Source organism: Echeneis naucrates, chromosome 21, assembly GCF_900963305.1.
Source record: "Echeneis naucrates chromosome 21, fEcheNa1.1, whole genome shotgun sequence".
In the NCBI taxonomy this organism is placed as follows: Eukaryota; Metazoa; Chordata; class Actinopteri; order Carangiformes; family Echeneidae; genus Echeneis; species Echeneis naucrates.
Genome location: NC_042531.1, coordinates 20,164,790 through 20,183,025, shown reverse-complemented (window position 1 = coordinate 20,183,025; position 18,236 = coordinate 20,164,790). Strand labels below are relative to the sequence as shown.

The window sequence follows — 18,236 nt, the reverse complement described above, 5'->3', positions numbered from 1 at the left end:
CAACTCCTGGTGCTCAGACAATGACAGGAGACAATAAAACTGTGGTAGAGAAATTATTTGATATGAATATAGACTTTATGATTTCATTTTAATAACATTTTTGGGTATCTGTGATTTAGTTTTTTAACTTTCATATGAAAAAAAAAAACTTTTTTCACTCAAGAATGATTCAAAATTTCCACCGGTTTGGTTCATCGAACAATATTAAAAATCTCAGTAATCAGTTATCAGTGCTTTTTCAGAACTATAACACTCAGTGCACCAAGGCCCTTGTCTGCACTCGCCCTTGTTTCTATTCCCTCTGTGCCATTCAGTGGCACCTTTTGGAGTGTGCCATAGAATCACAGAGACAGCAATCCTTTGCACTGCATTTCCAAGAGCTGAAGCAATGGGATGTCGCTGTTGACCAAAATGAAAAAACCTGGTGATGTAATCACACAAAGAGCAAATCGCTGACTGATAAAAACCTATTATGAATCATTGCTGGTGATAAGAGAGACAAATATGCAGGAAGTACTCATGAGTCATGAAAATCTTATCATGAGCACTGTGACACACTCCTGCAGTGCTTCTGGGAGAGCAGGTTCCGGTGAGGGCGGGTGTGAATACTGGGGAAAGGAGATAAAGATGCAATCAAATGGTTAATTACTTTCTTTGACTCCACTGGAGAAAATAATAGACTGATTATTCACCACATGATACTCTGCATGTTGGAGTTATAGCCACACAGAGAGCTTCGGTCATCCAACATGGTGTCTTCCAACAGCGGCTTGATTAGTGCCGTTGTTGTTGGCTTGGCTGTAAATTAACAGTTTAGTTTCCAGGAGTCTGTCCTTCCTTTCAAGCCAGAGAGAGGCTTTGATCATCTTTACCTCAGAGCAGAGAGGACGACGACAACAGTGATGTGAATTATGCGTAAAACACCACACAAGACAGAAAATGAAACTTTGAATTTCTCTACTGCCTGAGGCTTATTGAATGTAAATGGAAGGAATGTAAATAAATCCAGCTTACTACTACACTCATTTTCACTAGCGATCAATCACGTGATGATCTTTTCACCACTAGGCCAGTAAATATGTCCATGGAAATGATAAATGCGCATGATGAGTTTGTCCCTGTCCGACATTGCTTATTTTGCAAAAGTCATGGTGGGAAACCCAAATGCATTACAATTAAAATGATAAAAAACCATAAATCCAGTGAATCATCAACAATTTAGATATAACATGGGAAACTCCATATGTTTTTGCTTTAATGGTCTCTACAATGATGAATTGTAAAAAAAAAGTTGCTTCGTCAATTGTCTGTCGAGAAGTTGATAATTCAATTTTTTTTTATTTCCCTTTCCTTTACATGTCCTGTGATTACCTGTACAAATATCTCCTGGATCCTGACACATAAGGAGAAGAAAAGGTTCTGAAATGTCTGATTTGAACAAAATAGCCTCAAAGAGCCTACAGAAAGTGCTTAATAGAGCCTTATTATTCTGCTCTGTATCAAATCATGTTTTCATAATCACAGTGAATTTCTCATGGATAATTTCTGCATCATTATTCATGCATACCCTTCACCCAGAGGTGGGATATTAGTAGAGAAGGAGTATTATTGATACTCTTCTTTAACCACACTGTCCATTGAGACAAGGAGGATTAAGGCCAGGATGAGCTGTGAGGAGGAGGAGATGCATCATTTAAATATGGATAAAATAAAACACAACCAGCTTGAATTTGAGTTCAGTTTAATATGTTGTTCTTTGACTACTCCCTGAAGAGACCAGATGATACTGACTTATTATCAGAACCCAGCTTTATTGCAATATTACCTCCCTATGTGTCTCGTGTTAATCTACTTCCTGTCTTTGTTCCATTTCCTTTATTGCTCTCATTGCGTCAATTCTATCTTTGGTTTCTGTCAGTTTGTCTGTGTTTAGACTGTTGAGTTTCCCTTGGGTCTTGGGTCGCCTCTGGTTTTTGTCCTTGCGTTTGAACAGTGTTTTTGATTTTATCTTAAGTCTCCTACACTTGCTTTTGTAAATTAGCTTTTTCTATTAGCTTGTTTTTCCATAAACCCACTTTTCTCCTGTATCTATTTGGGTCCAGCAATGTTCTAATATAATATAATGGGAAAATGTAAAAAAAAAAAAAACAACAACAACAACAACAACAAAAAAAAATAAATACATTTTATGCACTTCAAATCAGGATCAAATAATGTTGGTTGAACCATCATTATTTGTTCCTGAAGGCTACTCACCAGCTGTTGACCATGGACACCCCATGAAGCAAACTGGAGGACTGAGTCAGACACCTCTGGAGGATTCAGCTCGCGAACCTCTCTGATACAAAGACAGGTAGAAACAAATTTTTTTACATCAGACCAGCAGGTAATTCAAATCGGAGCCCACATACAAGCACTGCCTCTAACTAAGAGCACAATGTGATTGCGCCTCAAATGTTCATTTTTATATGTAAAATATTTAAGTCCCCATAAAACTTAAGGGGGATAAAGCTTGAGCTATACCATGACTCAGAACCTCTCCCTAATTTGTGTTGAACTAGAATATTTCACAAAAAGATCTTTTAGCATTATGTTGTCAGTTATTAATATCAGTAGAGGCCATTATGAAAAAGGAAGTGATGGTGTCTGCCTTCTGTGTACAGTGTAAAGTCCGTGGTTTCTCACCTTGTGTACAGGTTGTAGATCAGGTACGATGCTAAGAAGGAGTGCTGGTACACCTTAAATCAATAACAAGAAAACAAACTTGTTACTGACTACACCTGATTAGAAATTAAGGTGTTAATGATCACCTTAGCAAATCAAGAAAGCTGAATCATTTTGGTAATCTTGACTAATAGTCACCTGTCTTCTTATTTAACCCTCTGGTCGTGTTCACCTCCCGCCCCTTACTTTAGTGTTCCCGGTCAAAATTGACCGGTCTGTTTTAACTGCTCTTAAATTAGCACAAAAACCATTTTTCACCACCAAATTTTTATTCAACATTCATTAGCTGTGAACAATGTCTCAAATTAGTGTTTAACATGAATTTATAGAACAGAAGACATTAAATAACTGCAGTGAAAATACAAATAGGCACTGAAAATGTATTACAAAATGAACATGTAATGTAAAAACTAAATGGAAAACCAAAGACCAACTCAACATGAAGTCATGTGTGTGTGTGTGTGTGCACGTGCATGTGAATTCATGCACATGAGTGGTATGTGACACTCAGGTCAGAGTGGGCCTTGCAAACATAGGCATCACATTTGCAGCATCTCAGTCTTGTTTTGTTGTCTCTTGGGGCACAGAGCTCACAGCGCTTCCTTTTCTGCCCATGTCCTTGTTGGGGGAGAGCAGCCAGGGCAGTGGCTGGGGCTGGGGCTTGCACACTCCTAACCAGACTGGCAGAGGCTGGTGCGTTTGAATAAGAGGAGTCACCAAAGCTTTCCCCAGCTCTGCTTGGAAAAGTCTGCTCTTGAAACTTTTTCCCTGATTCCAGGTTGGATCGATGGCTGTCCACACCACATATGTGTTGAAAACAGACACATCAAGGATGTTGTGGAACAGTGCCACAGGCCAGCAGGCTGTCATTTGCTTGCAGGTGTATGTACCAGTAAGCTGCAATAAAAGGAACAATAAATAAGAGATTGGAAACAATATTGAATCTGTCGTACACAAAATGCTATGATTCACATCAATAAAAATAAATAAAATGCATAATGGATGAAACTTTACATTACCTTTTCAAGGCAGTCAACGCCTCCTTTGTTCTTGTTGTAGTCCTGGATCATAAAGGGCTTCCCGTCCTCTGTGGTGCTGACAGCGGCGTCTTTGTTTAGCGAGCTCATCAGGATGACATTTCTATTCTTCTTGGGAACATATGACACAAGAGTGTGTGTGACAGTGAAAACAAATTTTGATGAGAGTGCCTCTCTTCCTCTGGTCGATACCAGTGCAGGGGGAAGTTCAGGCTTGTTCTTCCTCACTGTCCCTACCATGGTGAGCTTTCTTTTCAGCAGCTCCTGACCAAGAGCATATGATGTGAAGAAGTTGTCACATGTGATATTATGCCCTTGGAGACCGGTTGTCATGTCCAGCACAACGCGCATGCCCTGTTTTTTTTTCGGCCCTTCCAGTACTGGGTTTCCCCATGTATACCTGCATATTCCAGGCATAGCTGCTCCTGGCGTCACATGCTGCCCAGATCTTTATTCCATATTTCCCTGGTTTGCTTGGAATGTACACCTTGAAGAAACAGCGATCTCTGAAAGGAACCAGGCGCTCATCAACTGTCACGTCAGGGCCTGGATTGTACATAAGTGGTAGACGCTCCACCCACCTGTCCCAAATGTTCCTGATGGCAGCCAGTTTGTCATTTCGCCAGCGGACAGGTCGTGTATCTCGTGTTATCAAATCGAATAATTCTTGAAAGGACATGAAACTGTTGTAAGGATATAGTTGCCCGGAACATAGGCCTCCCAAACTCTGCATCCCACAGACTTTTTGTAGCCTCATTGTTTGAGCGATATACTCATCTTGAGTATAATTCCCTCAATGGACTCTGGTAAAAAGAGTTGGAAGCTGGACTTGATGTCCACCACACGAGATGTTGCATACCGTGTTGGCCCTGGCATCATCTTTATGATGTTTTCCGCTCTTGCTCTACTTCCTCTGTTCTGGGGGGATGAAGACCAGAGCAAGTGTCCATTCTTGGACTGGAATGTCTCATCAGGTGCCTGTTCTTCAGGTGCCTCTCCCTCTCCATCTGTTGCCCGGTCAGTCTTCTCAAAGTCTGGATCAAAATCTAGGTTGTCTTCCACTGAGACATCCTCCTCTATCTCTGGTTCAATTTCAGTGCCCTCTTCATCAGGTCCAAAAAGCTGGACCAGAACCTCTTTGACAGAGAACCACTTGGTCAGTGGCCTACCCATTGTGGTCAGAGTAAAAGGAGTGCAAGGCAAACATCATGCTATATATATGGGGTCTGTGTGAAGATGATACATTGATTAGTCTGGAAGGGGTGGTTCACGTGGGGGATAGGCACAAAAGCGTGGGAAAGAGATGGGTTCAGATAACAGACACCTGTCTAGTCTGTGTGAAGATATAATACATTGTTTCATCGGGAAGTTGGTTCACATGGAAGGATTGGCACATAAGCGCAGGAAAGAGATGTGTACCCCCAAAAGACATTGTTCAGTCTGAAATGTGTGTGTGAGTGAGTGAGTGAGTTGGGGTGGTGTGTATGGGGATGGTTTCTGTCTGATGGATGAATATAGTCTGGATACCCATTCATTTCCTATGGCAGTCACTTTTGACCGGAAACACCACAGGTGTAACTCAAAATTCAATGAAGAGGTGATAATCACTTTCATATGTTCAAGTGCATAGTGTGGAGGATATCATAAGGCCTTGAGGCAATCAGATGTAAAACGCAATATTTATGAGTGTTTTAAGTTGTAAATGGGTCAGATTTGACCCGATCACGACAGGAGGTTTAAAGGAAAAATTAATTCTCATCATTGTATTGGTCTTTTGTTTCTCAATTTAGCAGCTGTGCACTTTTACTTCAGTGAGTCTCATCTCATCCCATCTCATCTCATCTTCAACCGCTTTTCCGGGGCCGGGTTGCGGCGGTAGCAGTTCAAGCAGACAACCCCAAACTTCCCTTTCACTGGCCACACTGGCCAGCTCTGACTGGGGGATCCCACGGCGCTCCCAGGCCAGAGTGGAGATATAATCTCCCCACCTGGTCCTCGGCCTGTCCTGTGGTCTCCTCCCAGCTGGACATGCCAGGAACACCTCCTTTGGGAGGCATCCTTATCAGATGCCCGAACCACCTCAACTGGCTCCTTTCCACGCAAAGGAGCAGCGGCTCTATTTCGAGTCCCTCCCGGATGGCCGAACTTCTCACCCTATCTCTAAGGGAGACTCCCTATCTCAGGAGGGAGCCACCCTCCTGAGGAAACCTATTTCAGCCGCTTGTAACCGCGATCTCGTCCGTTCTGTCATGACTCATCACTCATGACCATAGGTGAGGGTAGGAACAAAGACCGACCAGTAGATGGAGCGCTTTGCCTTCTGGCTCAGCTCCCCTTCATCACAACAGTGCGGTACAGCGAACACAACACCGCTGCTGCTCTGATTCTCCAGCTGATATCATGCTCCATCTTACCCTCACTCGTGAACAAGACCCCGAGATACTTTAACTCCTTCACTTGGGTTAAGGACTCATTTCCTACCCGGAGGTCGCATGCCACCAGCTTCCTGCCGAGAACCATGGCCTCCGATTTAGAGGTGCTGATCCTCATCCCAGCCACTGCACACTCGGCTGCGAACTTGTCCAGTGAGAGCTGGAGGTCACAGACTGATGGAGCCAACAGGACCACATCATCCGCAAAAAGCAGCGATGCAACCCCCAGCTCCCCGAACTGCAACCTTCCTCCCTCCCGACTACACCTCGATATCCTGTCCATGAAAATCACAAACAGGATTGGTGACAAAGCGCAGCCCTGGCGGAGGCCAACCCCCACCTGAAACAAGTCCGACTTATTGTCCTGAGTCTTCCACCTAACCCAACTCACCACCAGGTGGTGATCAGTTGACAGCTCTGCCCCTCTCTTCACTCGAGTGTCCAACACATGCGGCCTCAGATCAGATGACACGATCACAAAATCGATCGACCTTTGGCCTAGGGTGCTCTGGTACCAAGTACACTTATGAGCATCCTTATATGTGAACATGGTGTTTGTTATGGACATTCCATGACTAGCAAGTCCAACAACAATCCACCGCTCGGGTTCAGATCAAGAAGGCCGTTCCTCCCAATCACGCCCCTCCAGGTGTCTCCATCATTGCCCACGTGTGCATTGAAGTCCCCAATAGGACTATGGAGTCATCTACCGGAGCCCCATACAGGACCCAGGACCAAGGACCCCGTTCATGGTGCATATGCACAAACAACAGTCAGGGTTTCTGCCCCCACAACCCTGAGGGGTAGGGAGGCGACCCTCTCATCTACCGGGGAGAACTCCAGCATAGTGGCGTGCAGCCGGGGGCTTGTGAATATCCCCACACCCGCCCGACGCCTCACCCCATGAGCAACTCCAGAGAAGAATAGAGTCCAACGCCTCTCCAGGAGTAGGGATCCAGAACCCCAGCTGTGCGTAGAAGTAAGCCCCACCATATCCAACTGGTAGCGCTCCACCTCCCGCACAAGCTCTGGCTCCTTCCCCCCCAGCGAGGTGACATTCCATGTCCCCAGAGTCAGCCTCTGTCGCCCAGGTCTGGGTCGTCGAGGCCGCCCACCTTCACTGCCACCTAACTGGCAGCGCAACCGACCCCATTGGTCATCACCACAGGTGGTGGGCCCATGAGGTGAAGAGAGTGCCTCAAAATATTTTCAGGCTATGCCCGACCAGGCCCTCGCTGACAGGCCCGGCCTGGCTCCAGAAAGGGGCCCCGGGCTTCCTCCGGGCAGGGTCTCTACTCTCCTTGGTGGTTTGGCATGGGAGAATATACTGAGTAGTATATCAGTATATTATTTATTGTTTATATATTTATTATTATTTATGCTTATTATTATTCATTATCACAGGAGAAGATCATCTTCAATGGTATCGCAGACTGGCTTAATGAGAGCAAGAGATGGGCCAGCAGACAGCAGGGAGAAGGATTCAACCTTGCTTCTAGACGGGAAAGTGCATGGGTATTAGCTACTGTTGACTGGGCAACATCTCGTTTGGCCGTCTAGGTAAAAAAATAGTGTTATAATATCATTTATATATAATATATATATATTAATATAACTTGAATTGATTCATACATTCATCTTTTACTGCGTATCTGTTTAGAGGTCACTGGAGGTGCTGGAGCCAATCCCAGCTCACTCTGAATGAGGGCGGGGTCTCCCTGGACAGGTCACCCATCCATCGCAGGACCAACACACAGAGACAGACAGAGACTAACAAACACTCACACTCAGACCTATGGAAAATTTAGAGTCACCAGTTAACCCAAACATGATGTCTTTGGATGGTGAGAGGAAACCAGAGCACCTGTAGGAAACCCACGCAGGCAGGGAGAGAACATACAAACTCCACACAGAAAGTCCCCAGGCCAGGAAATAAACTTGTGAAATTCTTTTTGTGGGGCAGCAGCGCTAACCACAATGCCTGTAATAATTTTTTTTAACTAAAATTCTATTATTTTTTGTACAGTGCATATATTGTACTCCAATATATCCATTGTACCTGCAACCTACTATGCCGCCGTGCTGGCCACTGAAGAATAAATAAGAATAAATAAATTTGTTTTCAAATTTATAAAAAATCGAAGAATTTCCCTGAAACTATTCAGAGACCGATCGTGCTGTACTTTTTGGATATTTGAGTCTTCCCACTGAGCCGAGACGCTTGAAGGCACTCCAGTGTAGTTATATGATTCGTGTCTGCCTCTGGTGCATTTTTTCTATACAAAACTCAAAATATTTGACCATCTGGCCAGCTTTGAACTCTTACCATAAAAGAGTATGAGCTAGATGATGAGCAAGGACTGCTATTTCCCAGGCATGTTGTTTACTGTTATTTTTTCACAGCAGGGAACATCTTCCCTCCTGCTCTTGGTTAATGATGTCATAGATCAATTTACATTTCCTGAATTATTGAAGGAATGAAAAATAATGCAAAACAACTGAGCATAGTTCCCTAAATGACTAAATGCTCCTTTAATGTCTGGTTACCAGTGTACACCAAGGCTATGCATTTTCACTCTTTTTCTTTACATCAACAAACATCCACATTGTGCCCGAGTCAGGTACGATGTGGAACTGATACTACAAGACCCGGAATTATATCTTACATGTAAAAGTATTTAAATTGTTTAAAAAATTTAAAACAGATCATCTACCACTTTTCATTTGCCAAGCTGAATGTAAAGTGGCACAGGTGAACATGAATCTTTTGGGGTGACTTGTAAATACGTGTATTTATATACATTTTAATTTTCATTTAGCCGTGCCTCGTATTTCAGCTTCCATTAATTTGTGTAATGAAATGTCCAGAGACTTTCCACACACAAAACCTTTGTTTTAGAACTCATTCAGATAATGGTTGGGTATCTGAGTGCCTCTGCAGACTAATGAGATGGAGTATTGCATTAAGCTCACCCCCACAGAGATATCATAAATACTGGAGAGCCACCTCATTTCCCTCAGCTAAAGATCAGTGTTGCAGTACTGCTGCTCACTATACAGCCTTCACTCATAATTTGGACAGCTTGCACTCTGTACAAAAGAAAATTCTCCATGAAGGAAAATGCGATCGTATTGCAACTTCGACAGCTCTTTTCCGCTTACTTCAAAAAAGACATCAGTATCATTCAGGTGACATCCCTCCTTTGTGACAAAGCTCTTTGATGAGTCTTTGATAAGGATGTCAGTAATGGCTGACAGTCAGCCTACAGTGGCGTTTGATTGTGTTGTGAAGCCTCAACATGAGCTGACTGGGGCTACATAAATAATTCCTCATGTTTGATATAACAACTTATAAGGTTTTCACAACAGTCACAATTGAAATTGAGAGACAATAAAATCCAGACACTTTATTAAAATTTCTCGTACCTTTACTCTAAACATGTGTGATTATGCAAAATGACTGAGCATTTATGAATATGATTTAATTACCAACTGGAGTTGGATGGTTGAGAGGATGGGCATGAGTAAAACAAACAACTATACTATTTGTGTGAGGAAAGCTTAAAAAAAAAAAAGTTACTACATGCTCTGATATAGTCAGTTTTTAGTCAGCTTTGAAAATGAGCCTATTTAGTGTAGACAGTAGAGCTGAATTTTTAAACCGGTTCATTTTTAATGAGCAATAACCATTCATAGATTACTTAAAGGATTGTGCATAGTATGGTAGCTGGTAAACTGAAAGTTATTATATATGCGTTATATGCATTACTGCTGTATGAACCGACCAGTCCACTTCTCTCATTCTCTGTGTAGACCCAAAGATATTTTCAGATATCTTTCATTTGCTTGTCTTTATTGTTGTGGCAATAATTTTACACACTGCACTTTCCAAAGGCCTCTTCTCTGAGGCATTTGTGCTGTGATGCTCTTCAAATGCTGCAGACTTGCTTATCTTTGCACATCAGCCCAAGCATGAAATGCCCATGAATGTCAATTTGTGAATTTTAGAGCGATACTAGAAAATTTTCCAGAGAACCTTTGAAAGGAAGGCCTCCTGAGATCAATGACCAGCATCCGAAACCCTCAAAATTCCACCAAAAGAGAGTTGCTGGGTTTATTGATGAGCAGCTCTTCCTCTAAAAGGGTGCAGAATACTGTATTATTGAAAATGTCTCCTTAGGAATCTGTCCATTTTCAAAATGTCTGCTGCTTCTCCGTTTGTCCTCAATGAATGAAGTAATAATAGCATATATACTATTTAGCTTATCAACAGCAAAACTTGGCTGGCCAAAAAGTTAATACACACGAAAAATTGGCCTTGTGATGACATTTAGAGAGCTTTATCTATCAAGCAGATATCTTCCTCATCACGTGACTGTGCTTAATGAAAGCACAATCAGATTTTCAGTGCTGTGGTGCAGTTGTAAGCACTGTCACCTCACAGAAAGAATAGAATGAATAGAAATGAAATGGAAATAGAAATGAATAGAGTTTGCATATTCTCCCTGTGCATGTATGGGTTCCATCTATATGCTCCAGCTCCCTCCGTAAGTTCCCAACAGGTTTAAATGTAATTGGCTGTTAGTCTCAAAGCTGTGCAAAATTGGTGACCTGTTTAGCGTGTACACAGTATAAGCTTCTATATCCCTGTGTGGATGGATGATCAGGCCCTTTTAACCAGTAAAGCTGCCGGAGGAAGCCTTACATAGAAAAATCTGGGAGTTACTAAGAGTACATAGAGGGCCATCTTAAAGGAAGGATTTTTTTTTTTTTTTTAGTGCTAATTTATGTGAAATGGCTGTCAATATGATTAAGAAGAGATTGTGAAGCTGATCATCCATGTCGACTATTTAATGTTCCGTGAGCTTGCAAGTGCCCACAACGCAAAGGAATGAAAGGGGTTTCATGTATCCCAGGGTGTGTATATTGTCACGTGCAATTCATTGCAGGTAGTCTGCCAACCTCCTCATGTCATCCAGGATAAAAACTTTTTCCAATTTCTGACTTGGGTATGTTTTGTTTTCATAAGTTTAACCTCCAGTTATAATCTTCTAGCAAATAAGTGAGCGTAATAGCATAATAGATTTGTTTATAAGCATATTTACAGCTTTTTTTAAACAAAATATTTTCACATGAATAGTTTTCAAATTTTGTTTTAACTGTGATGGGCTCAAATTCTTAGCATTTTTTTTTATTATTATTATTATTGGCTGCACACCATGCTTCCTGCTGTGAGAGGAGGAAAATCAGAAAATCAAGAATATTCATGCTAAATTTGGTGTTCAATTTGTAAGTGATGGTTAGAATATAAATTCTTACTGACCTTTAAGAAGTTTCATACATGAATTACTTTTCATACATCACACATGCATATTCAGACAGTGCTTGGAATCTGGTTAATTTGGAGAGCAAAAGAGTCACTGATCAATACCTGTCAGCAGAGCATTGTTCCATAATAAGCGCTTCAGACTACCAAGCAACAGTTGTGATGGATCTGTAAGACACTCTGAGATATAGTCAGACTTTTTTAATTCACCAGAATAATTTGAAACTAAGAAGTCTGGCAACAAAGAATGGCAAAAGAGTGGCTCATTAAGTCTGTTTCTGTTTACTCTGAGATCAACTGTCTTTAAAGCTTTTGCAAGTGATGAAGGGGTTTATTATAATTTATTTTCACATTACAACTTCATTAACATGCTGTTCCTAATTATTAAAAATGGCCCACCCACAGCAGCAATAATCACCCACTCAGTGATATTCTAAGTAAACAATTTGATGCCATGAAAAATGACCTTTACAGCATGCAGAGAAGTCTGCTGACCATAGAGAAACTAAATAAGATGTATGGCAACCTGAAACACAGCAGTTTACAACAGCAGAAAGAGAGCATGATTATGATAAATTCACAAGACAACTGGAGACAGTGGTACCAGGACAGGCCATTACTCTCCATAGACTACAGCTGCCACTTTGATGATAAAGACATCTGCTCCGTCCATCTCAGGCAGCGATAGCACCTTTAAAACTCTGCTGTCTCAGTCCCAACAAACACACAGAGCTCATTATCAAACCTGTTTTGTTCACCAACACAGAGCTGTTGCCATTAAATTACAGAATTGAACAAGGAGGGCGATGCGTTGTGTGATTTGAAGCAAGCAATTTTACTGCCATTGGACACAGGGACCATAATGGACCTCTGATGTGATAAATGAACAGTGTTACATTTCCTGTTATAACTACTTGCAGCAAACATAAAAGTCTCATGCAGTTTCTTCAGCACAACAAAGTCACAGCTGCCAGTCTGTTTTATGTAGGGACCAGTGGGAGTTGGACAGAAAAGGGGTTCAGGTGTGCGGAACACTATATAACCTTAACTGGACCCCATTTAATTAGAAGTTATTCTTTATTCGTTGAAATTCTTGTGTGATTCACTTGCATTTTTGTTGATTTGAAATTGAAAATCTGTCTGCATTTATTAATAAAGGAGAAACTAAGAGGATTAACATAAACTGTATTACATGTACACTCTGAGTAGAGGTTATTTAGAAACTGGTAGAGCTCTAGCTCAAAACTTCAGCAAAGACCTTGTGTCTCGATGTGCAGTATGAATTGTGGATTGACGTCTAGTAATCAGTCAGTCTGTTGACTATGACTATCAAATGTTTGACAAACTGGAAGCTTTCAATTACAATCACACTGTCATAGATCGATCTGGATTAACTCTGAACAAGGGACAACCTCAGGGACTGAATAATGAAGCCAGTGTGAAAGTCTAAAACCTGCAGGTCCTTAAATGACCACTTGAGGATGGCACCAAAAGAGTCCATCATAAATACACCCATGTTAAATGGAAATTGCATTTGCAAAGAGGACTGGAACCTTTTGCTGTATTTTCAAAGTAGTGTCACATCAGGGAATGTGAGCAGGATGAACTGGAAAGTGTTTTCAAAGAATCTCCAGTGTATTTTAATTTGTATTTCAATTTGGTTGTCCACATGCTTGCCCTACTTGGCTGGACTATACTGTTGCAGAAAACCAAGACTTTAAATTATATTTTGGTGGCTGATCAAGAAGAATTTCAGTTGAGTCTTTGTAATCACAATAGCTGAAGCTCTTTGATTTTATTAGGTACCTCTCTCATAGGACAAATGCCCTTTGTCCTGAAATGTTCATAAGTTTTCAAGGAATGTAGGAACAGTGTGTTTCTATCAGTAGATCCAAACCTTAGAGCACAGTCCTTGTCTCTGCTGCATGTCTAGATCTCATGTAGATGAGATCATCACAAAGGACAGAAAGAGTTACTGATATAGGCTTGATGTAGAATTTAAGAATAGTGAACCTATGCTGTGCTGTAAGTAATTGTTTGTCCTTTCCCCCATGTAGCACCACATATTATTGCAATGTTTTCAATATAACCTTGTTGACATTTGAATGCATGTATTCAGTGTGTATTATTGAGACAAAATTATTCAAACACAGTGTGAAGAATGAATATGAAATTGTAACAACTTCAAATAAAGTAAACTAAATGTGAGTAGTAGTAAGGAATAAGAAAATAATCTGCTTATTACTGAGTCCTTGAATAGTTTCTAAATGAGTAAACTTAACTAAACTTAACTCTTTCTAGTAACTCATAATGAGTAAATGTGTGTTCTTTCAAATTAATTATTTAATATTAGGAAAAACAATTCAACAGTTGCTTCATAAAAACACCTGGGAAAACCAGCGTTGGCCTGGGCTGGAACCTGCAAAAAGATAAATGAAAACATTCCCAATAATGGCATCCAGCTATTTAGATAGTTCTTCATAACATAGTATACCAAAGTTTTTTAATGCTTACTGAAGCTACGCTGATGTGTCTCACAAGTAAGGATTACATTTATTTGACAGGTACAAGTGATCTAATAAAGAAGTCACTGAAAGTGTATCGCGTTGGAAAGATGATGATGCTCTCAAAAGATTGTTAATGATCCCTCAGCTCTGATAATATCTGGTAGCTTGTCTGGAACAGACATGAGCAGTCCGGAATCCAATTCCCTTATGTGCCAGAATGGATACACAAAACAGAGAAGGACGATGAAACTGTGTGCTTGAGTTAAAGGAGATGGCTTGGACCCAGAAATCCTTCTAAAGGCACCATTAGTGACTTCAGTTTTATTTAGTCAGCCATTGGTAGTCTATTTTTAGTGGGGTGACGTGTCTTTTTGGGCTGATTGAGCTCCAAGCAGGCTGCTGCATTGTGGTCCATCTGGAAGGGTTTTAATGTCCACAAAGGAAAGCCTGCCAGAAGAGCAATGCAGTAATAAAGGTGAGAAATAAGCATGGTCTAATGAGCTCACAGTCAGTGCCCGGAGTTCAGCCTTTTCAGAGATTTAGATGAAAGTGGCCTTCATCCTTTACTCAGAGGTGAATATCAGAGATTGACAAAAAATGCACAGAGACAGTGGGGTCATATGATGGAAATTACAGCTGTAGTTGGTTGTCGTCAGTGTAACAAGCATGCCCTTACTCTGACTCTATAGTTTGACTGTAAACAACTATGACAGTATGGTGACTGTAGGAAAGGGACTACCAGTCTGTTGGTTGCAGACTGCATTAAATGCTCTAATAGTAGAGTTATTACTAGTTTGTATTGTACATTTCAAATTTAAAAATTGATAGTAATCATTTGAAATGCATCTGTATGCAGTTGTTGACATACAAAGAAGAAAACTACTCTATTGAGTCTGCTAACAACAATGAAAATGCTGAAATAGTGAAAATGTAAAGTTCGGTGGATCACCAGTTGAACGCCAGCCTGTGCAAATCTGATTGTTCTCATAAGCATGACTGGATGCATTTGCACAAACACAAACAAATAAAAGCCCCTGCGTTCTAGCGTCCTGCGCTGTAAGCACCAGATATGAAGCCCACCTGGAGTCTCAAGGCAACAGCATAAAGCAGTGATGTGGGGTTGCCAATGCATAGACAGTGCTGCCACCATGAACAGGAGAGTGACAACCTTGTTGAGAGCTGTCAATAAGTAAAAAAAGTAAAAGTAATCATGCTCATATGTAATCATCATTACATAGTGGAAGAGATTTGGGAACATTTTGATAATCTTATCACGACATACTCATCAATCAAATCGGTTGTTTGTGCCAATCCATTTAGTGTGGGTTATCATTATGATATTGTGCAGATAAATGCAATGCATTATAACAATATTCACCTGATACATCAGCCAGTAAGACTAAGGTTTTGATTCCATCCACACCAAGAGTGATACCTGTGTATTAATGCACCGTTTGTCAGACTAATGATGATGGAATGATACATGCACTGACAGTACATACACATAGTACATATAAACCAGGCAGAAGTGTTTTCTTCTATTTAATGCAGTACAAAGCTGGAGTGCAACTACCAGAGCTGTTTCAGTTCATCACCTAAACCTGGGTCCAGATGCATTCGTCTCATTGTGAATGCACATAAAATCTGAAATATGGAGACCGTTTCTCTTCATTATATTTACAAACGTGTGCATTTAAAATTCATTTTTATCAAACATCCGTGTATATTCTCATTCATCCAGGTCATAGTCCTATTCGGCCAACAATAGAATTGAAAGCAACCGGACTTCGATTTGTAATCATCAAGCCCACAAATCTAAGTCCAGTTGCTTTTCGATTCAATTGCTGGCTGGACATTTTATCAAACTCACTTTTTGAAAATTTGGGGTGAATGCGCACAAGCCTTTTTTCCATTCCCTTGATTAACCAACAGTGGATAAAGAGCCTCTTTTAATCTATCAGTTTGCAAACAAAGACGTGGTACATAAAAGAAACATAATCTCGCTCATTCCAGGTCTGGCTAAAAACTGAATTCATCAGTAAACTTTACTTGGATTACTCAGCTGTAAAGTCCTGTTTTAGCCTGTTGTATTTAGTTTGCTACGGACAGGGAATCATATATAATATAATATTAAGCCATGCTGAATGAAAAATTTGCCTCTTTGTCGTCAATGTCTACACTTCAATGCTTGTAAGGATGGTAATGAATGCAGCTCTGTGAAGTTGCCTGTTTTGTTAAAAATTCACTGTCTTCTTTTCATTATTGTGTCATATATTTTCTCTTTGCTGTCATGACTTCAACAAAATCTGGGAGGAAAAAAACATATGCACACATATGGTACATATGGTTTCATCACACAGTCTGTGCTAAGAGCGATTTACTATATGTGTAGGAAGTGGTGTACACATGGTTTTTAATCTGGAAGTTGCAAAAGGTGCTGCTGTCACTTTTGCGGTATAGTGGATTGTGGATTGCCGGGATTAAATATTAAAAAACTGGCATATTGCGCAATCTTGTATATTGATGCCCTATTAGTACTAAAATGGGTCACCTGAAGTACAGTGCATTTTAGCAGGATGCTAAAATTGCTTTTATGGTTGATTAGATAAAACTTGTCTTTTAACTCCATTCTTTATTTGCACGTTTGCATTTATAAAAAAAAATAAATATATATGTATACATACACATTTATTTGTACACACAAACAAATTAATTTAAGCATAGACCTTCTTACATAACGCAGCCATCTGTTTCCTTGGCTTGGCTTTTGATTCCGCTCACAGAATCAAAATTAATGAAAAATGTTGTGTGTTTTCATTTGCACTGTTGAACCTTGAAATGTCCTTACCATTCAATCTGTATCATTCACTTATAAAGACGGCCAGTCACAAAGCCCAGGTGCTGTCTAACTGGGTCAAGAGGAAAATTCTAAAGCACAGTTATGCCCTTTTGTCCTCTCACTAGAAATACCTCGGCTGTGATGCTAGATCCTCAGTTTTATCAGAAAAGCGTTGCTGCCTGAGCTGACATTCTGTTTCATGACAATGTACAAGCACTGTTTGTTCCTTTGTTTGAGTTCCTTGAGAAACATCAAACCTGGAAGTACACCTTATGTAGGATGGGAGGGTTATATTGAAAGTGGACACCTAGAGCAATCATAAATTCTGTAAACGATCATCACTGGCACTAAATGTTGCACTTGGCCACTTGCATCTCACACCAAAACAAATAGTTTGTTGGCCACATTTCCACTTGGCTGCCTTCCACTTTTTAATTTATTTGCTGGGATCAGGCCTCAAATGACCTTGAATAATGCAAGCCTGACAAAGACAGTGAATGACCAGGATTTAAACAGGCACTCCCAATGGCCAGTCCAACTGTGCTCTGATCTCATGTTCCTTTTTGCTTTGGTTTTTGGGTAGTTTTTAGAGTGGAGGAAATTCTAGATTATTTGTTACACCTGAATGCTGCATACAGCACATAACCATCTCCTGTATCGGCAGTCAGTGTGCTTACATTCTGGTGAGGTCCAGGGTTTTAACAGGACGGACTGGGGCACTAACATGTATGCCCTACTTGACCAGATGCATAAACAAGCACACACAGACTAGGTGTTGCCTCATTCTTGTGTATTGTTGGATTTGCTGGAATAGGAGAAGCCTGCATCTGATCTAACACAGACTGACAGATACACACCACTGTGTATGTGCAATATTCCTTCAGGGTAACCACCAGGCAAAACCCATAAGAGAATTTTCAAATACAGGTGACTATATTAATGCAGTACAGTGACTTGTGCACTTGTGCAACCCCCCAACGCTGTGAAGGTCTAATGAAATGCTGATAGTGCCATGAGCAAAAACACCTTAACAATTGAAACGGTGAGACAGTGACTTGCAGTATCCCATGGAGCAATGACTTCATCATAAATTGTAAAAAATGTACATACAGCATTGACGTAGACGTAACTGTGCTGTTCCCATTTCTCATTGATTCAGAACTACAAGGTACTGTATTTTCACGCTTCTCACATCTACGTCTCAGTTCATGAACTGTAAACCACGAGTGCTGGCAACACCCAGTGCGAGAGTATGCAAGCAGAATATAAAGAGGTTCTCACCTGTTTGACATCATATCCCAGAAGAACAAAGTTTAGATCTGGAGAAATTGCAAACTTTGAAGCCTTAAAAGTTGCCTGTGGGAAAAAAAG

The 18,236-nt window shown here is 40.8% G+C and overlaps 1 protein-coding gene across 1 annotated transcript in view; it reads right to left on the bottom strand.

The window, feature by feature from the left end:
• The window catches only part of LOC115061505 (inactive dipeptidyl peptidase 10-like), a 120,322-nt gene that overhangs the window by 21,366 nt on the left and 80,720 nt on the right, over window positions 1–18,236 (bottom strand). The window contains exons 5-7 of the mRNA XM_029529860.1: window positions 18,147–18,221; window positions 2,686–2,738; window positions 2,257–2,338 (exon numbers count right to left, since the gene is read on the bottom strand). Of these exons, the coding sequence (XP_029385720.1) occupies window positions 2,257–2,338; window positions 2,686–2,738; window positions 18,147–18,221 (210 nt within the window). The remainder of the gene's footprint in view (window positions 1–2,256; window positions 2,339–2,685; window positions 2,739–18,146; window positions 18,222–18,236) is intronic.